The sequence below is a fragment of the Accipiter gentilis genome, chromosome 9 (genome assembly GCF_929443795.1).
Source record: "Accipiter gentilis chromosome 9, bAccGen1.1, whole genome shotgun sequence".
In the NCBI taxonomy this organism is placed as follows: domain Eukaryota; kingdom Metazoa; phylum Chordata; class Aves; order Accipitriformes; family Accipitridae; genus Astur; species Astur gentilis.
Genome location: NC_064888.1, coordinates 269,554 through 287,836, shown reverse-complemented (window position 1 = coordinate 287,836; position 18,283 = coordinate 269,554). Strand labels below are relative to the sequence as shown.

General features: G+C 67.9%; 5 protein-coding genes and 1 non-coding gene across 9 annotated transcripts; 1 reads left to right on the top strand and 5 right to left on the bottom strand.

The window, feature by feature from the left end:
- Nucleotides 1-363: 363 nt before the first annotated feature.
- Nucleotides 364-1,440, bottom strand: WDR83OS (WD repeat domain 83 opposite strand). Its single transcript, XM_049810705.1, has 4 exons — nucleotides 1,350-1,440; nucleotides 1,162-1,267; nucleotides 648-745; nucleotides 364-522 (listed from the first exon to the last, which is right to left on the bottom strand). The coding sequence occupies exons 1-4, from the start codon at nucleotides 1,382-1,384 to the stop codon at nucleotides 456-458; spliced, it is 306 nt and encodes a 101-aa protein (XP_049666662.1). The 5' UTR covers nucleotides 1,385-1,440; the 3' UTR covers nucleotides 364-455.
- WDR83 (WD repeat domain 83) lies at nucleotides 1,414-3,440 on the top strand. The gene is made up of 9 exons (XM_049810699.1): nucleotides 1,414-1,552; nucleotides 1,887-2,007; nucleotides 2,088-2,193; nucleotides 2,286-2,334; nucleotides 2,415-2,541; nucleotides 2,661-2,728; nucleotides 2,822-2,930; nucleotides 3,023-3,137; nucleotides 3,219-3,440. Exons 1-9 carry the CDS (start codon nucleotides 1,450-1,452, stop codon nucleotides 3,369-3,371), a joined length of 951 nt encoding a protein of 316 aa, XP_049666656.1. The 5' UTR covers nucleotides 1,414-1,449; the 3' UTR covers nucleotides 3,372-3,440.
- Nucleotides 3,441-3,545: 105 nt separating this feature from the next.
- On the bottom strand, nucleotides 3,546-6,179 carry DHPS (deoxyhypusine synthase). 3 transcript variants are annotated; one of them, XM_049810695.1, is made up of 9 exons: nucleotides 5,839-6,179; nucleotides 5,568-5,729; nucleotides 4,996-5,117; nucleotides 4,829-4,925; nucleotides 4,629-4,715; nucleotides 4,456-4,561; nucleotides 4,221-4,324; nucleotides 3,991-4,116; nucleotides 3,546-3,902 (listed from the first exon to the last, which is right to left on the bottom strand). In XM_049810695.1, exons 1-9 carry the CDS (start codon nucleotides 6,139-6,141, stop codon nucleotides 3,807-3,809), a joined length of 1,203 nt encoding a protein of 400 aa, XP_049666652.1. In that variant the 5' UTR covers nucleotides 6,142-6,179; the 3' UTR covers nucleotides 3,546-3,806. The 3 variants fall into 3 exon arrangements, 2 of the variants coding, with proteins under 2 accessions (XP_049666652.1, XP_049666653.1); XM_049810696.1 differs by having other exon boundaries at nucleotides 3,551-3,902; nucleotides 5,948-6,065; XR_007507310.1 differs by lacking the exon at nucleotides 3,546-3,902 and having other exon boundaries at nucleotides 4,221-4,340.
- A 234-nt stretch (nucleotides 6,180-6,413) lies between these two features.
- FBXW9 (F-box and WD repeat domain containing 9) lies at nucleotides 6,414-9,773 on the bottom strand. Its single transcript, XM_049810693.1, has 11 exons — nucleotides 9,711-9,773; nucleotides 8,947-9,324; nucleotides 8,419-8,558; nucleotides 8,203-8,331; nucleotides 7,973-8,085; nucleotides 7,796-7,887; nucleotides 7,562-7,710; nucleotides 7,304-7,417; nucleotides 7,115-7,204; nucleotides 6,940-7,005; nucleotides 6,414-6,695 (listed from the first exon to the last, which is right to left on the bottom strand). The coding sequence occupies exons 2-11, from the start codon at nucleotides 9,320-9,322 to the stop codon at nucleotides 6,621-6,623; spliced, it is 1,344 nt and encodes a 447-aa protein (XP_049666650.1). The 5' UTR covers nucleotides 9,323-9,324; nucleotides 9,711-9,773; the 3' UTR covers nucleotides 6,414-6,620.
- On the bottom strand, nucleotides 8,481-17,191 carry TNPO2 (transportin 2). Of its 2 annotated transcripts, none has more exons than XM_049810682.1 (24): nucleotides 16,893-17,106; nucleotides 16,519-16,594; nucleotides 16,190-16,339; nucleotides 16,018-16,124; nucleotides 15,818-15,951; nucleotides 15,194-15,275; nucleotides 14,977-15,099; nucleotides 14,774-14,892; nucleotides 14,623-14,683; nucleotides 14,199-14,364; nucleotides 13,914-14,066; nucleotides 13,601-13,826; nucleotides 13,219-13,390; nucleotides 12,908-12,994; nucleotides 12,695-12,802; nucleotides 12,448-12,606; nucleotides 12,244-12,331; nucleotides 12,029-12,127; nucleotides 11,842-11,937; nucleotides 11,660-11,735; nucleotides 11,473-11,572; nucleotides 11,113-11,187; nucleotides 10,882-11,013; nucleotides 8,481-8,558 (listed from the first exon to the last, which is right to left on the bottom strand). In XM_049810682.1, the coding sequence occupies exons 1-23, from the start codon at nucleotides 16,989-16,991 to the stop codon at nucleotides 10,906-10,908; spliced, it is 2,664 nt and encodes an 887-aa protein (XP_049666639.1). In that variant the 5' UTR covers nucleotides 16,992-17,106; the 3' UTR covers nucleotides 8,481-8,558; nucleotides 10,882-10,905. The 2 variants fall into 2 exon arrangements, with proteins under 2 accessions (XP_049666639.1, XP_049666640.1); XM_049810683.1 differs by lacking the exon at nucleotides 8,481-8,558 and adding an exon at nucleotides 10,564-10,776 and having other exon boundaries at nucleotides 16,893-17,191.
- LOC126043259 (small nucleolar RNA SNORD41) lies at nucleotides 14,437-14,503 on the bottom strand. Its single transcript, XR_007507379.1, has one exon. It is a non-coding gene; the product is annotated as a small nucleolar RNA SNORD41 (small nucleolar RNA).
- Nucleotides 17,192-18,283: the final 1,092 nt, after the last annotated feature.

The following is an 18,283-nucleotide window of genomic DNA, read 5'->3' as shown; positions in this document are numbered from 1 at the left end:
CGTCGAGGAGCCGGATCCCTCACAGAGGCGATGGCGCCGGGCCCCATCCAGGACTCTGCCACCTCCATGGCTCCCCTCAGCCCCACCCGGGGCTCCCCTTGGATCCCCCCCAGCTCCCCTCAAGCCCCCTGGGGCTCCCCCAGCCCTCACATCCCATCACTCCCTCCGACTCCTACCATCTTCACCCACCGTTCCCCCAAGCAGGCCCCCCAGATCCCCCAAGCAGGGTCCCACACCCCTGGGGCTCCCCCAACCCCGGGGGGGGTGTGTGGTGTGTCCATCCACCCCATCTGCCTGCTGAGGCCGCGACTCTAAGCAGGGTCCAGTCCACGCAGGTACGTACAAACCACAATGATCACAAGCTCTGTCCCAGCATCTCCTTTATCGTCCCGGCCCCGACTCAACCCATTGCCTCTCCCACGGTGAGCGTCCTCCCCAGGGAACGACACTGGCTGTCACCAGGGAGGGGACATGGGCTGGGGGTTCTGCAGGTAGGACATCACCACGGCTGAGATGGAGAGCCTGGAGAGGAGAGAGACACCAGCCCGGGCTTCAGAGATCCCTGCAAAACCAGGATGGTCTCCCCGCTGTCCCCTCCGCAGGGGATGCAGCACCCCAGGGCTGGATCCGGAGCTGCCGGCACTCACATGAAGCTGCTCATCATCTGTTTGGTGTCCTCAGAGCTGCGGGAGTTGGCGAAGCTGATGAAGGAGCAGTAGACAGCGATCCAAGCGCACCACTTCAGCTGCGGGCGGAGGGGTACAGCGTGGGGACCCCTTTGGTACAGTGTGGGGACCCCCTGGGGAAGGCCCCTGTCCCCTCCTTGTCCCTCGGCCACCTCAAAACCCTCTGGGGATGGCCCCTGTCCCCTTGAACCCCACTGGGGACAGCCCTTGACCCCCCCCCCCCGGGAACAGCCCCTCTCCCCCGTTGACCGTCGACCACCCAAACACCCCCGGGGATAGTCCCTGTGCCCCTGACCCGCCCCGGGGATGGTCCTTGTGCCCCCACGGCCCTCAGCCACCCCAGAACCCCCCCACGAACAGTACTCAGTCCCCAAAGTATCATCCCACCGCTCACCCCGGGCCGGGCACCCTGGGCAGGTGTCCCCCCGCCCCGCTCGGTGACAGTGCCCCCCGGGACCAGTGTCGGTGCCCCCACCTTAAGCATGAGCCCGCACATGCTGAAGACCATCCCCAGCAGGTTCATGTAGTCGGGCGTGGGGTCCTCCAGCGCCGGGTTGGTCTCGGTGGCCGGCGGCTTGTACCTGGGGGCAGCACCGTCAGACGGGCCAAAACCCCTGTCTCCCCCCCGGTGTCGTCCGTCCCACCCCCGTGCCCCGGTCCCACCTAGCCACCCGCGCCGGTCGCCGCGGGTCCGCCATGCCGCCCCGCCGCCCGCTTCCGCCGCCGCCGCCGGAAGAGGCGCCGGCCCCGGTCCCGGCCCGCCATGGCCTTCCCGCGGCCGCGGCCCGCCCGTCCCGAGCTGCCGCGGCGGCGGGTGCGGACGCTGGAGTGCGGGCAGGGCGCGGTGCGGGCCGTCCGCTTTAACGGTGGGACCGGCGGGGGTGGAGCAAAGGGGGAACCGGGATGGGGGGGGGAGTGCGGACCCGGGCCCTATCCCTGGGGGGGGGGGGAACGGGCACCCGCACCCCATCCCGGGGACACGGGGACCCCAATTCCTTGATCCCATCCCAGGGGGAGTGAAGGGGTGGGGGTACACTCCCAGTCCCCATGCCAGAGGGGAGGAAAGAGGTCCCGGGCTCCTGTCCCTGGGGGGTGGGGGGGGGGGGGTGGGGGGTTGGTGGTGACTGGGGACCGCAGTTCCTGCAGAGGGGGTGCCTATTTGGGGTGCCGGGGGGATCATCTCAGTCCCCCCCTCCCCAGTGGACGGGAACTACTGCCTGACCTGCGGCAGCGACAAGACCCTGAAGCTCTGGAACCCACACAAGGGCACAGCCCTGCGCACCTACCAGGGGCATGGCTACGAGGTGCTGGATGCCGCCGGGTAAGGGGAAGGGGACTGTGGGGACCCTCACCCCTCGGGGACCCCCCAGCCCCACTGACAGGGCACCCCATCCCCCCCAGCTCCTTTGACAACAGCCAGCTCTGCTCCTGTGGGGCTGACAAGACCGTGGCGCTGTGGGATGTGGCCACCGGACAAGTGGTCCGCAAGTACCGGGGACACGCGGGGGTGAGGACACGGGGCAGTGGGGGTGAGGGGTCCAGGGGGACTTGGGGGGTCAGGGCTCCCTGCAGGGTGCTGACTCCCTGCTTGTTTCGCAGAAGGTGAACTGCGTCCAGTTCAATGAGGAGGCCACCATCATTGTGTCTGGTAAGGAAGTGGTCTCAGGGGGTCCTGCCAGCACCAGAGCCCCCCCTTGACACCCCCTTTTCCCCCCGGCCCCCCACCAGGCTCCATCGACTCCACTGTCCGGTGCTGGGACTGCCGTTCCCGCCGCCCTGACCCCGTCCAGGTCCTGGATGAGGCCAAGGACGGCATCTCCAGCGTGAAGGTCTCCGACCACGAGATCCTGTCGGGGTGAGGGATGGAGACGCACTCAGGGGATGGGGACACGCTCGGGGGGGACAGGGCCAGCGGGGCCCCCTGGGATCGGGGTCAGCAGGACCCCTCCCTGCACTAATACCCCCTCTCTGCAGTTCCGTGGACGGTCGTGTCCGGCGCTACGACCTGCGTGCTGGCCAGCTCTACTCCGACTACATAGGGAGTGAGTGAGGGGGTGTGGGACACCAGCATGGGGGGCTCCCAAGGTGTGGGGGGGTCCTCCCCAGGACACCCACAAATTCCCATCTGCTTCCAGGCCCCATCACCAGCGTCTGCTTCAGCAAGGATGGGCAGTGTGCCCTGGCTGCCAGCCTCGACTCCACCCTGCGCCTGCTGGACAAGGAAACAGGGGAGCTGCTGGGCGAGTACGAGCCCCCTCCACATGGCCCTGTGCCCCGCCCCCCTGGGGGGGGGGGGGGCCCTACTTCACCCCATCCCCCCCAAAACCCTCCCACAGGTACACGGGCCACCGCAGCACGACATACCGGCTGGACTGCGTGCTGAGTGAGCAGGACACCCATGTTGGCAGCGCCTCCGAGGATGGTAATGTCTACTTCTGGGACCTGGTGGAGGTGAGTGGGCAAGGGGAGGCCAAGCCTGCACTTGGGGGGGTCCCAGGGGAGCCCCCCCACATCCTCACACCCCCCCCGCAGGGTTCACTGGTGTTCAGCCTGGCAGTGGGCCGTGGCGTGGTGCAGTCGCTCTCCTTCCACCCCACCCTGCCCTGCCTGCTCACCGCCACCGAGGGCCAGGTCCAGCTCTGGCGTGAGGAGAGCTTCCAGCCTGAGGGGGACGCCGCCACGTGACGTGGGTTTGGGGGGCACCCACAGTGCCCATCTGCATCCCCCAGTAACGAGGAATAAACCCACAGTGTGGAGAAACTGCAGTGCTTTATTGGGAGCGCGCAGAGCTGCGTGGACCCCCGAGCAGCTTAAATAAATACAAGCGCTGGGGAGGAGGAAACAGGTGGACAGTGACGGGGCGGGGGGGGGGGGGGGGGGGGCATGGACAGGTGGACGGTGCTGCGGGCGTCCCAGCTCCCCCATTCCCCTGCTTGGGGGAGTCACCCCGCTCTCTCCTGCTCTGCACACACCGGCATTTGGGACGCAGGGAGCGGAGCCTGGGGGCATTGAGATGGGAGCCCCTGCAGAGGTAGTGGGGGCTCAGCCCTCCCAAATTGGGAAGCTTGCCCCCCACCCGGAGATGGGGGGCTCAGCCCCCAGGGACACTCCGCCACTGGCTCAGTCTGCTGGCATTTCCGATGGAAAGGCATCGGCTCTCTGGGCAAACGTCTCTGCCACCAGCAGCGGAAAGACCAGGGAGGCATCGGCATAAACCTGGGCAGAGAAGAGGGGATGAGAATGGGGGAGCGCCCTCCAGGCACCCCAAATTCCGCACCCCACCCCAGGACCCCCCCCATCCCACCTTGACAGGGGTGGCATCCATCCGGATCTTGCCCCAGGACACAGCTTCATCTGGCCGTGCCCCCGAGTCGGAGCCATCAAACTCCTGCGCCGTGTTGACGTAGACGGAGAAATCGGCCCCGTTCCTCTGCGGGGTGAGGAGCAGGGTGAGCTCCTGCGCCCTCTCCCCATCCTCAGGGGTGCCCCGCACCCCATCGCCCAGGACACGGGAGGGGCCCCCACCCCCCTCACCATGAGGTTGGCGTTGGCAATGTGGTGCTTTACCAGCCCCCCGCCCAGGATGATCATCCCCGTCTTCCTGGCGAAGATGGCCTGGGTGTTAATGAGGCGCAGGTCTGCGGGCAGAGGTGGCTGTCAGGGGACCCTGGCGTCGGGGGGACACACGACACCCTGGCATCAGGGGGGCAGGACCCCAGCGTCGGCGGCAGGGTGGGGACAGGACCCTGGCATCTGGGGACACACTCACCTTCCACAATGTCCAGCACCAGCCCTGGGTGCTTGTAGGAGTGGAAGAAGATCATGTCCCCCAGGGAGCCATCGGTGAGCGCCGGGCTCAGCACCGGGATGTTGTTCTGGAAAGGGGACGCGGTGATGGGCGGTGACACCCGCAGTGACCACCCCACCCCCATCCCCACCTACCTTCTGCGCCCAGTAGCAGACCGACTCGGGGTTGTTGATCTCCTTGCCCAATCGTGCGATCATCCTGGAGGGGGTCCACCTCACGCCCTGCCAGACCACCACGCTCAGGACCCCCAGCCAGGGAGGACCCAGCCGACTGGGCCCCTTGCGCCCCCCCCAAGCCGGGGAGGACCCAGGCGTCCGGGCTGGCCACCCCCCACCTGTGTTTCCTGCTCGTCCACCATCTGCTCCAGGATGGGCATCAGCCAGTCTTCGAATTTGCAGTAGTTGTCGTTGGGCACCAGCAGGTTCCCAATCCTGGGGAGGGGGACAGTCTAAGCCCGGGAGGGGATCCCGGTGTCCGGGAGGGGACCCTGGCGCCCCGTACCTGTTGATGCCGCTCTGGCGCAGGTCCTGGCCCCGCAGGCTGAAGTCCCCGATGTAGGTGGGTGCCAGGCACTTGATGAGGTCCTCCTCCACCCCCCCCGCCGTGGTCACCAGCACGTCCACCTGCCCCGGGTGGCGACGGCGTCAGGACTTCAGGGACGCCCCAGGGAGAAGGTGGGGGGGGAGGGGGGGACTCGAAGGACCCTAGAGCAAGCTGGGGGACACCTCGGGGCAGGGCTGAGCCCCTCAGGAATGCTGGGGACCCCAAAGGCCGTTGAGGGGACAGGGACGGGGTGGGACCCCAGGACCAGGCTGGGGACCCCCTCGGATCTGACGGGGACCCCCTCGGATCTGACAGGGACCCGAGGAACAGCTTGAGGACCTCGGGAGCCACGCATCCCCCTGGGAACCCTGCAGGGACCTCAGGGACAGGGCGGGGACCTTGGGGTCGGCCCGGGAGACACCCCAAGGACCTGAGGGTCCCCCCCTCGCCCTCCGCCAGGGACTTCGGCGCCAGCCCCGGGGCAGGTGGAGACCCGGACGGACCCCGCCGCCGCACCAGGCCCCACGCACCATGTTGCGCTGCACCAGGTAGCGGATAGTCTCCCGGACGCCGGAGCTGATGAGGTTGGAGGTGAAGCCCAGGAAGATGGTGCAGCCCGAGGGGGGCCGGGGCCCCGCCAGCCCGGCCCGGCCCCGCTCCTCCTCGCTCAGCGGCTCCAGCTTCGCCGCGATCTGCGTGCGCGGGGCGGGGGGGCGGTGGTCAGGACCGGCTCCGGCCGCGCCCCGGACCCACCTCCCGCCGCCCCGGGACCCCGCCGCCCCCCGGTCCCGGCGCGCCCACCATCCGGTGGATCTCGGCGACGGCCTGGGCGAAGCTGGTGGCCTGGAAGCCGGTGGTACGGAAGGAACGGAGCAGCGCGGCGTGGTCCGGGCCGCCGGCGAAGTCGTACCCGCGCACCGGGAGGCTCTCGCCCGGGAGGGGCCCGCTCGGCTTCAGCACGGCCCGCAGGGCCGCGGCGGGGGCCTGCCCCGGCGTCGCCATAGGGCTCCGGCCGCCTTCACTCCGCCGCGCCGCCGCTGCGCGCCGCCATCTTGGCCCACCCCCACCAGCGCCGCGCCGCACACTGCGGCTGCGCGCCGCCATCTTGCTCCCTCCCCCCCCCGCCGTACAGCTGCGCGCCGCCATCTTGCTGCTCTCCCCCCGTCCCCCGCTCTCTGGAGTACAGCTGCGCGCCGCCATCTTGAAGAAGGGACGGTGGCCGCGGAGGGACAATCGCTGCCCAGAAGCGAAGGGCCTCGCATGCGGGGATGGCGCTGGACCGGGGTTACCCCTAAACCTCCCCCAAACCGCCCGTCTTCGCCCCAAAACGACGGATGCCCCCGCGGCGGAGGGAGGGGGACACATGCAACCTCCGCTCCAGTCAAATCCTTTTAATGCCAATGAACAGGCAGCAACTTCCAGCCCCACCAAGGGCCCAAGACTGGGCCCGTCTCCTCCATGTCGGGGGGCGCAGAGGGGACCCCGCGCCCGGCGGGAGACAGACCCCCCCCGGCGCCGGGGAGCCCCCCCAGCCCCGCTTCCCAAGCAGTGTGACAGTGTGAGCATGGGGCCATAGTGGCATGTCAGGTCCGGAGCCTCCACACCTCGACCGAGAGGCCTCCCGAGGCGGCTGCCACCACATCGCCCTCCACGCTGATCTGGGGGCGGAGGTCGAGAGGAGCATCGGGGGGGCGAGGGGCACCTCCGGGGCAGGGGGCCTGCTAGGGGGACACCCCCTGACCCAGGGGGACACTTCCCCACCCCAGGGAGCCCCCAGTGCAAGGACCAGCACGGCAGATGCTGTGGCAGGACCGAGACTGGGGGGAGCCAGGGTGCTTGCACACGCATGTGCGAGGGGATGTGTGTGCACACACGTGTGCAAGGGAGCAAGCCCCTCCTTACCCCATTGAGCACGTCGTCGTGCGTCCAGGAGCAAATGGTGCGGGGAGGGTCTGTAGGGACGTGTATCTGCAAGGGAGCAAAAGCTGTTTGCAGTCCTCTAGCCCCCCACGCAAGGGTCAGCAGGCCCCCCCCCCCCCAGCGCAGCGCTGTGTGACAGGGACAGAGGGACCCTCACCCGCAGCGTCCTGTCAGTGGACGTGGTATAGAGGGACCCCAACGAGTGCCAGAGCCCTGTGATCTGCAACCGGTGCCCCACGTCAAAGTACTGCAGGAGAGGGCACATAAAAACATACTGTGAGGCACTGGGGGGCACCTGACCCCCTGACCCCTCCCCTGCACCCCCCAGCCCCCTTGGGATCCCTACCCGGGCGGGCTGGAAGCTACCAGTGCTGTTCCTGAAGACGTACACTCGGCCCTGGTTGTCCCCTGCCCAGAGCTGCGTCCCCTGGTACGACATTGAGAGCAGGTAGTTTTCCAGCTAGGAGGAAGGAATGAAGCGTTAGCGGGGGCAGATCCTGCTGCACCCCAAATCTCAGGGCCCCAACTGCAGCAGTGATGGAGAAGGGAGTCCCCAAGCCTGTCCCGCGTCCCCCCCCTGGTTTTGGGGGGCAGCAGGACCCACCTGCAGCCTCTGAAGGACCCCATCGCCCCGTCGGTCAAAGACGACAAGGGTCCGGTCCTCGCTGCCCGACACGATGAGCCGGTCATCGGCCGCCAAGGACAGCACGGCGCTAGCATGGGGCTTGTAGCTGCACACCAGAGCCTGGCCGGCTGCCAGCAGAGAGGGGTTGAGCTGGGGACCCCCCCAGCACCTCCCCCAATCCCAGGGACGCTCCCCATCCCGGGCAGGACCAACCTCGCGGGTCGTAAACAGTCACCGTCTTGTCGTATGTCCCGGTGACAAGGACGTCGGGGCGGTAAGATAGGCACAGCACAGCCGCCTTCTCCCTAGGGGTGAGGGAAGGGCTGGGCTTAGCCAGAACCTCACCCCAGGGACCCCCCCAAGCCTCTCTGGGCCCCTCCCAGCTGTTACCTGATCTCCCCAAATTGCTGCCCCTCAGCTTCCAGGTCCCACAGCTTCACAGTGCTGTCCCATGAGCCTGAGCACACCTTGTTGTCTTGGGAGGCCAAACACCAGACCCAGCCCTGCGAGGGAGAGCCCAAGCCCACCAACGCTCCCAAAACCGCTCCAGGACCCCCCAGCAGCTCCCCAAGGGGGGCAACCGAGGCACGAGGAGAGGGGATAACGGCTGCACCCCCCACCTTGTGAGTCCCATTGCGCTCGGTGCCCAATGCCTTCACCAGCACCTTGCCGGGGGCCCGGCCCAGCTGCCGCAGGTCCCACAGGTTGACGTTGCGGTCGCGGGCGCCTGAAACGCAGAGGGTCCCTCCCTACCAGTTGGGACACACACACACACAGAGGTAAGATGGGGACCACCCCCCAGAACCGGGGAACCCCCAGGCCCAGCCTGGCCCCACCTGCAGCAGAAGGACAGAGTCAACGGAGGCAAAGTGTCCCTCGTCAAGGGAGAAGTGCTCCATGGAGGTCCCGCCGCCTCCCCAGCGCTGCAGGTGCTCCTCCAGGTCCACGCAGGCGGCTGACCAGTCAAACCCCTCCTCTGTGAAGAAACGGGGTGTCAGGGGCGGCCTCCTGAACTGATGGGGGGGGATCTGGGGCATCGGGGGGGTCCTTAACCTGCCCCCTTCACCCCGCACAATGCTTCATAGCCACCTCGAGGTTCAGCAGAGTAGGGGACGTGGGGTGCTGGGACAGGAGTTGTGGGGAAATGGGGGGTCACTGGGGGTCCACAATTTGCCACAGGGGTCAGAGAGGGGACCCCAACTCCCCACATTCGCCCTCTGCAGCACCTCACAGCCCCCTTGGGGTCGACAAAGCTGGGAAAATGGAGTATTAGGGATGTCCCCAACCCACTACGGGGAAATGTTTTGGGGTCTCCAGCCCCCCCGCATGGAAACACAATGTCCAGCTCGCCCCCCCAGACCCACCTTCCAGGACAGGGAAGGGGCCGCCGGCACTGCGCTGCAGACGGAGCCGCCAGGCCACGGCGTCCCGGGCCACCTCCTGCAGCGCCCGGCATACGCGGGGCAGGACTGCCCGCACCTCCCGCGCCCCCAGGTACCCGCAGATCTCCAGCAGCAGCTCCAGCGGCAGTGCCAGCAGGCCCCCCGCGCCCCCCCCGCCCGGGGGCGGCCTTTTCAGCCCCGACGGAGGACGCGGGGGGAGAGCGGGGAGGCTGGGCCCCGGGGTCGGGGCGGCGGGGGGCGGCGGGGGGCGGCCTGGGGGGGTCCCCGGGCGCCGCAGTCGGTTGACGTACTCCTGCGCCTGCCGGTCGGGGTCGTCGGGCGCGGGGGCCCCATCCATGGCTGGGGGCGGGGGTGTCAGCACCTCCCGCAGCCCCAGAGGCGGTTGTCCCTCCCACCCCCGCGCCCCGAGCACGGCCCTCACCCCCCGTTACCGGCCCTCCACCCCCGGCCCATAACACCGGGATTCGCCCCAAACCGGAACCCCCAGAGCCCCGTGACCACCACCACCCCCCCCCATACGATACCCCAACACCCAGGTATTCCCTGAACTCCCGGTACCGGCACCCGCCCCAACACCCGAGTCCCTCCGACCCCGGTATCGAGACACAGCCTCCCCCTCATCAACGCCCCCGCAGCCTTGTTCCCACCGTCTCTTCATGCCCCGCCCCCCCCCCCCTTCCCCTTCCCCGCAAGGTCCGGTGTCCCCCCGAGCCCCCTCCCGGTACCGGGGCGCGTCCCGGCCCGGCCGCGTCCCGTCGCCACGGCCACGGCGGGATCCGCTTCCGGCGCGCCGCCTCCATGTGACCGGCGCCTCGCCCAATGCGAGAGAGGCTGGTCGCGACGTCATCCAAAGGCGCCGGAAGGGGACCACGTGTAGCAGCCGAACCACCGGGAAGGGCGGCAGCGGCCCCGGGTGGGGAAGTGATAACCCCCCCACCCCCCCCCCTCGGCGGGTACAAACGACACCGAGACGGCGGACGGTCAACAACGGACTCTCTTTGCCGAGCAGGAACGAGGGGGCGCGGCTCAACCGGGCCCGCCCCCCCCAGGACGCGGCCTCCTCCCCGCCCCCCCTGCCCCCCCCGCCGGTCCCTGCGGGGCGCTCTCCCCCCCGCCCCCCCCCCCCGCCCTGTAAACGGTAGAAAACGGAACAAAACGGGGAAAAAAAAAACAAAACACAAGAAACGTGGCACCGACTCGCTCACGACGAAGCACAATGGCGGCGGCTCGGCCCCCCCCGGCCCCCCCCCCCCCCCCCGGGGCCCTCCCGCCCCCCCCCGGGGCACCCCGCGCCCCCCCCCCCCGGCCGGGGCTGCTCTATATGTTCCTATAGGTTTATCTCCAGAAACGTGTGCATGGGTACGGGGTGGGGTGGGGTGGGGGGGCACCATGCGGGGGGGGGGGGAACAGGAACATCCTACAGCGGAAAAAGGGGGGGGTGTTGCCCCCCCTGCCCAGGCCACCCCATTTTTGGACCCTTTTGCCCCGTTTTTTTGCTTCCCCTCCCCCCAGGGTTTTGGGGTGCCCCTGCCATGGGTCCATCCCTCCCCTGTGGCTGCCATGGACCCCCCCACCCCCAGTCCCTCCCCCCCTTCTCCCCCCCGGGGGTGAAACCGATCTTGGGGCTCCCCCACCCTCCCCCCCCCGGGGCGGCTAGGGACGGGGTGATGGTGGGGGGGGGCACAGTGCCATGGCCCCCCCACGCGGCTCCTCCCGCCCCCCCGAACCCCCCGGGCACGGCGCGGGGTCGCCCGCTCACGGCCGCCGTCCTGACGGCCTCCCAGCGCCGACCTGTGAGAGAGGGGAGAGGGGTCGGGGGGGTCTGTTGTGCTGAGGTGGGGGGGCTCCACTTGTCTACCCCCCCAGTTTTGGCGTGCTGCCCCCCCTGCCCCGGACCTGGTTCCGGTGCCTCCGCCTGGCCTAGACCCCATAAAACGCCGCCAGCCGGTCCTTGAGCAGGGGCGGGAACTGCTCTGAAAACTGCTGCCAGTTCTCCTCTCCCACCTGGTCCTTGAAGCCGTGGAGGATCTGTCACGGGGCGAGGGGGGTTAACAATGAGGGGGAGGCCCTGCTGAGCAACCCCGCAGAATGGGGGGGTCCCCAGTTCCCCCCATTTTCCCAGCTGACCTTATAGAACATGTCCCGAAGGTCATCCTTGGGGCTCACCCAGGACGCAACGGCATCACAGAAGAATATGAAGTCCTGGGGCGGCGGCGGAGGGCAGGATGACACACGGCGTGGGGGATGACACACAGGGTGGGGGATAACAAGGGGACAAAATGGGGGAGTGACAGGGACAAAATCAGGGGGTGACGGGGAGAGGGGCCTGGGCCCAGGGACCCCCCCATTCTGCATAGAGCCAGGCTGAAGCTGAGTAGTCCCCCCCCTTATCTTCTCCTCTGGGGGCTGCCCCTGAGCCCCCCCCCCCATGGCTTAAGGTACCCCCTCAAAACTGCTGGGTACCACCCCCCCCCCCCCCCGCAATACCTGCACAACCCCTCCAGGGTTCACGCCGATCATCACACAGATGCCACGGAAAGCAGAGTCCTTCTCCTCGTTGTCTCGGATGTTACGGAGGGATGTGCACCTTGAGGAGGGGGGAAATTGGGGTTCAGCGACACCCCCCTTCCCTGGAGGACATGGGGACCCCCAGAACAGCCCCCCCCAAACTCACCAAGGCCGGATGAATTGCTGCAGCATGGGGGCCACCTCCTGTGGGCAAACGAAGCCCAGGCGGCCGATGGTGATGGCTGTGGGCAGAGGGAAGAGGTCTGGGGGGCTATGCACAGCAGGCCCCCCCCCCAGCAAACAGCACCCCCTGCCTTGGGGTCCCGCTGTGCCCTCCCCCAGCCTCACCCGTGTTCTCCAGGAGGGTTTTGGGGGTGTTGGGGCGGTTGATGATCTCCACCAGGTTGTTCAGCACCATCTGGACATAGGGCTGCATCTCCGCCCCTGCCGGGAGGGGATGGGGGGGGTTTGTCAGGGTCGGGGGGCTCAGCTGAGCGCCTGTGGGGCTGGGGACACACACACACACGAAACTCACCCATCTGCATGCAGATCTCCCCAATGGCCCAGGTCGCATTGTTGCAGACGGAGATGAACTCAGGGTTGAGGTTGGTGCCCAGGATAGGCATGAACTCAGCTACGGGGAAGCAGGGTCAGTGGCAGGAGCCCCCCCCCCCCACCATCACATCTTTTTGGGGTCCCCCTGCTTTGCCCCCCCTCTCCCAGGGGTAGCCCTGCAGCCCTGGCACCTACCGATGCAGGGCTTGACATGCACGAAGCAGGCCTTGGTGAGGTCGCCCAGGAGAGCGAAGGAGCTCTGCCGCACTTCAGGCATGGTGTCCTGCGGGGAGCAGGCAGGGATGGGTGTGAGCACCGCGGATGGGTGCGAGCACCGCGGAGAGTCCCGGCAGCCCCCAGGCCAGGATGGGGGGGGGGGGGGCCGGGGGGGGCCCTCACCTGCATGCACTGGAAGAGCAGCGTCATTATGTTGCTGCGAGCCACCAGCTGCTCCACGTGGCAGCCAAGACCCTCGGCCAAACCACTCAGCAGGTCCAGGGCCACGATCATGAAGTCCTTGTCGGGGGCCTCATACTGCTCGGGGTGCTGGTTGTACATCTGTGGGGAAGGCGGGGAGAGGCACGGTCACCCCACGGTGGGGGGGCACATCCCACAGCACCCGGGAAAGGTGGGGGCCGTGGCTCACCATGGCCTGAGCCAGTGTCTTCTGGACCAGGGTGACGCAGCGCTGGTAGACGGGCTCGCAGTAGGGCAGAAAGCCGCTCTGCAGGGCGGTGGCCACCGAGGACAGGCACTGCGGGCGGGGGGGGGGGGGGGGGGAGACACAGCAGGGGGGTGGGAGGAGGCAAAGGGGACAGACACACCCCCCCGCCACCACCCTCTGCGCCCCACGGCTCACCTCCAGCAGCGGGAAGAGGTCCTTGTCCTCGTCCTTCAGCTCGTTCCACTTCTGGATGAGTGGAGGCATCAGCTTCTGGATGTATTCCTGCACCCCGGGGAGAGAGGCTGTCATGGCAGGGGAACACAAAGGGGGGGATGTGGGGGGCACAGGGCCAGTCCCCCTCAGCCCAGGGACCATCAGACCAGAGAGATCCACACTGTGGGTTCGGGATTCGAATGTCTGTTGTCACTTGTCATCACCGGTCCCGGGCTGGGGCACTGTGGGGAGCGAGGGGACCACCAGGATGGGAACCCCCCCCCATATCGTACCGGCTGGTTGAGGTGATGCCCCACAGAATCAGCGAGGGTCCCGATGGCGTCATAGAGGATCAGCAGGTTCTTGTGCTGGTACTTGCCGAAGGCAAAGACTAGTGTGTCCAGGATGAAACTGAGGTACGGCACCAGCTCTGTGCAGGCCTCCTCCTCCAGTGTGGCGAAGGCGCTGGGTGGGGGGAGAAAGGGTCAGCAGCCCCCCCTGGGCCAGAGCCGAGCCCCCTGCACACCCCCGCTCTGGGTCAGACAGTACGAATACGCCATCATCACAGTGACTCAACACATCAATTTTATCATCCTGCCCAGAGAAGGGCTCAGATCCAGCGGATCCTGCCCAAAAAATGCCACAGGCAGTCCCAAATTGTCCCCTGACCCTTACCTGCACGCCGCCTCCTGCACCCGCTTGTTGCTGTCGAGGATGCGCTTGAGCAGCTCGGTCATGAGGGGCTTGAGGTACATGTCGGGGGGCTGGCTGACCACCCAGTGGGCGTAGCGGCTCAGGGTCCAGCAGGCGATGGAGCGCACCAGCGCCTTCTTGTCCGACAGGCATTGGATGAGGTGGGGGATCAGCTCCGGCAGGTAGGGCACCATGCCCTGCATGCAGCCTGGAGGGCACAGGGAGGCTCAGAGACCCCCGGCGCCAGCACGGTGGTGGCTCGGGGACAGCCCATTGCAGGCAGCGTGGCACCCACCTTCCGCAATGGCCCCCAGAACGAGGATGCCTGACTCCTTGATGACCCACTCAGGGTGGAAGAGGAGCTCCTTAAGCAGTGGGAGGAGGTGGGGAAGCAGCTCTTCCCGGAAGACATTGGCCAGGACGTCCAGCGCGGCAGCTGAGCACTTCCCTGCCGGGCAGGCAAGAGGGGATGGGGTTAATCCCTCCCAAAAAGGCACCATCTCACCTCGGGGTTTAATTAACCCCCAGGGTTCACCAAAGGAGCCCAAAGCTGGGGCCAGGACCCCTAGCGAGCCCATACTCAGGTTCCAGTCTGAGAGCGTGTCGTCGTCATCTTCATCCTCCGTGTCATCGGGGTCCTGCGGCCGTTCCTCCTCGTGCTGCAGTGTCACTGTGCGGGACTTGTGGAAGCGGGGCTTGATGTCCTGCTCGCTGTCAGGAATGGCCTCGTCCTCCTCCACGTCACCCTGCAGGGACAGGGGACATCACGTCGCACCACGGAGACTCCCAACCTCCTGTCCCCGGGACCCCTGGCCCCCATGGATCAGACAGTACGAACACAAGAGCCATCACCGGCATCAGCTCTAAATTTGTCATCATGTCCAGGAGGTCTTGGAGCAGCTCCTACCTTGCCCCAGTCCCTCCAGTTAACCAGTACCAGCCCCCCAGAGCTGGAGGAGGGATGGGGAGCCAGGCACTCTGACGTTCTCACCCTGACCTCGTACCTTGAGCAGGATGATATCAATCTCCGAGTACTTCATGCCATTCACCAGGATGGGGATGAGCCTGGAGGGGGGAGCAAAAGGGCGAATTGAAGGGCTTGGGGGCAGGTCTGGGGGGGCCAGGGGACAAGAAGGGGCCGTCCCGAGCACTCACTGCACCAGGTGGGAGGTCAGCACCTCCTTGCAGATGGGCTGCTCAGCCAGCGTCAGCCAGAACTCGCAGGCCTCCAGCGCCACGTTCTCATCGCTGTCCTGCGTCCGCTGCAGCATGTACTGCGGGGGGCAGGGGAGCAGGTCAGCCCCCCAGCTTACCTGTCTAGGGGTCCTGGGGACACCCACCCGGCCTCCCTGCCTCACCTGGATGATGCTGTGCATGTGGGGGATGAGGCGGTCGATGCGGACCTCCAGCAGCATCACCAGCGCGCGGCACACATTCTTCCGCACCTCGGGGTCCTCGTCCACCGCCAGAGCAAAGAGGTGCTGCGGGGACACACACACGAGCCCACTTACTGGTGTCCGCCCTCGGGGCCATGCCAGGGGGGCTCCCAGGGGTTTCCCCCACCCAGCTGCTCACCTCGATGAAGGTGTCGATGTTTTCCATCAGCGCCTGAGCCCGGTCCATGATGAACTGGTTGACACAGGCGATGGCGTGGGACCTGGGGGGAGACAGACCATGGCGGGGGGCAGTCTGGCAGGCTCGTTAGCTAACGATGCGAAGCCAGGAGGGGGGTTCAGCCCAGCCACCTGCCCCTCCTGGACTCCCAGCACTGAATTAACTCATGAGAGGGAAACGTGCTCTGGGCTGAATAATCTCTTGTCCCAGTCCAGACTTGGGAACACACACACACACGCTTCCCATGGGATGATGTGGGGACATGGGGATGGGCTGACCTGGAGCTGCCCAGTCTGGGGGGGGGCCCAAATCCCCACATCAGCCCAGTGCAGGCACAGATAAGAGCCAGACCACCCATCGTGGGGAGGGACAGGGACAAGGGGACCCCGAGGCAAACCACAACAGGAGCACATGAACACAGGGAGCACAGGAACAGCTCCCACCCCATCTCATTGAACAGCCATATAATAGCTCTGGTCATGGCTCCCCAACATTCCCACCTGGCTGGCCAACCCCCAAGCCCTCTGCACCCAACCGTGGGGCTGCAGGGGGACACGTGTCATCCCCCACCCAGCATACACATACCTGATCTTAGGGCTGCAGTGCTTGAAGAACTGGAGGAACTTGGGGATCATGACGTTGAGGGGCCGGTTGAGCGCATCGCTGTCCAGGAGCTCAGAAGAGTCCTCGCAGATCTTCTGCAGGGCCCCGAACGCCCCCTGCGCGCCAGAGGGGCGTCAGAGCCGGCCACGGCCCCCCCGGACCCCCCGGCCGGCCCCGCGCACCTCGCATGTGTTGTAGTCCTCCGAATTGAGCAGGTTGCAGAGCTGCGGCAGCAGCTCCGGCCACATCTGCAGCTCCCCCTTGGAGGCGATGGTGGTGATGAGGATGCCTGCGGACGGGTCGTTAGTGCGGGGAGGGCTGAGGGTCCCCAGGGGGGCCCCTGCCCCATCTCACCGATGGTGGCCCGGATGAGGGAGGACGCATCCCCGATGTTGTTGAGACACTCCTGCTTGATGAACTCGGCCACAGGCTGGGGGAAGCTCTGGTAGTGCGCTTTGACGTTGTTTTTCAGTATCAGGCCGCTGAGTGAGCGTGTTGGCTCATCTGGGGGGGGGGGCGTGAGTTGTTAAGGATGGGCTGCAACATGCATCCTCTCCCCTTCTACCTCCCTGAGCCTGGAACGGGCGGGCTCAGCTCCTGCATCCACCTCTGCCACCCCCCAAATGCCTCTGCCACCCCCCTGGGACCCAGCAGACCCCAAACTGCAGAGCAGAGCAACCCACCTTCAGACTTGAGCCGCGTAAGCACGAAGATCAGGTAGTTGTTGAAGTCGGGGAATTGGTTCAGCTGCTTCAGCTTCTGCCCCAGGCGGTTAAGGACTGGGACGAGGACGGGGGCAGCCCCGTGACAAGAACAGGGACAGGAATGCTGTCCTGGATTAATATGGCCGAACCCCAGCCCCCCCCCCCCCGCCCCTGTTCCCCAGGTCCAGCCCCTCTGGAGCTCAAGCTGGCCTGGTCTCCTGTGGCTACTGACCCCGTTAAGAGAAGAAATCCCCAATTCTCCTTTCCCTGGCTCAAATGGGGATGGGCACGTGTGTGTGCCCCCCCCCAGCCCCCCCCCCCCCAAGAGGTCCCAGCCCGCCGCCTCAGGATACATCCTGCACGACGCGCTGCGTAGCCGTGTTGGGAGACTGTGAGTCCTTCAGCAGCTGCAGGACCTGCTGCAGGCCCTGCTCGTCCGGCTGCCAGTCCATGGCGACTGGGGGTGGGAGATCCTGGGGGTCACCGGCTGGGGTGGAAGTGGGGGGGGCACAGACCCCGGATCCCTGCGGGGGCGGGGAAGCGGAACAGCGATCTACCGGCAGCGCCGGCTGCAAGCGGGAGCCGCGGGGGGACGCCCCCGGGATGAACACGCTTCCCGCGGGGGGCTGTGTGTGTGTGAGGCATAGCGGCCCCCCCCCCCCCTCCTCAGCGCGGCCGGGGGCGCAGCGGGCTCCGTCCACGCGGCAGCGGGGGCGGGAGGACGGCGGCGGGGACGCGCCGCGCACGTGGGGACGGGGATGCCCCGGTAAAAGCGCGGGGCGGCGGGGCGGGAGGGGGCGCACAGGGGGGGCATAGAGGAGGGCCGATCTCCCGCCTACTGGCCCCCCCCGAGACTACGAACGCCCCCGGCCGTGCCCGCACCCCCACCCCAGCGGGCCTCCCCCCGCACCCCCGTTTGCTTCCCAGCCCAGCTTCCCCCCCCCGCACCCCCGGTTTGATCCTCTCGGCCCCGTACCCCCCCCCCCCGCCGCCGTCGGCACCCCCCCCGCCCCCCCGCGGCACGGCCCCTTCCCCCCCCGCAGGCCCCCGGCCCCGGCTTGCCCCCCTAATGACCCCCCCTCAATCCCCCATTACCCCCTCAGCCCCCCCTCCGCGGTCTCCTTCACCCCCCACCCCCCCACTCCAGCCCAGTCCCGGCCGGGCCTCCCCCACCCGCCAGGCCGCGCGCCGATTCCCCTCCGCGTTCCCGCCGGGCCCGTACCTGCCGGGGGGGGGGGGGATCCCGGGGCTCGGGGGAGGGGGGACGGGCGGGGATGGGGGGGGGGGGGGGGGCTCGGGGCGGCCTCGCGCAGCCGCGGGGCACCGGCGCTGCCCGGAGGGAGCGAGCGCGGCACGCGGACGCTGACCCCCGCCGGCCACCGTCCGCCCCGCCGCGGGTACCACGTGAACGCGCGGGAAGGACAGTGCCGCGTCACGTGGGCCGGGGGCGGGGCCACATGGGGAAAGGGCGGTGCTGCTGCGCGCCTGCGCAGTCCGCGCCCCGCACTGCAACGCCGGACTCGAACTCCCAGCGCGCCCCGCAGCGCGGGCCGTACCACTACCGGGGGAGGAAGCCCTCCCCCGCGCAGGCTCGACCAAGAGAGCGACGGACGCCCCCGGCGGCAGCCTCCCCCCTGCTCAGCGCCGGGTGGGTGGCGCCAGCCGGGTCCCGCCAGGTCGGGGAAGCACTGGGTGGACTGGGCGCACTGGGGAGTTAGGGTGCGCTGGGTGGATGAACCGGGGC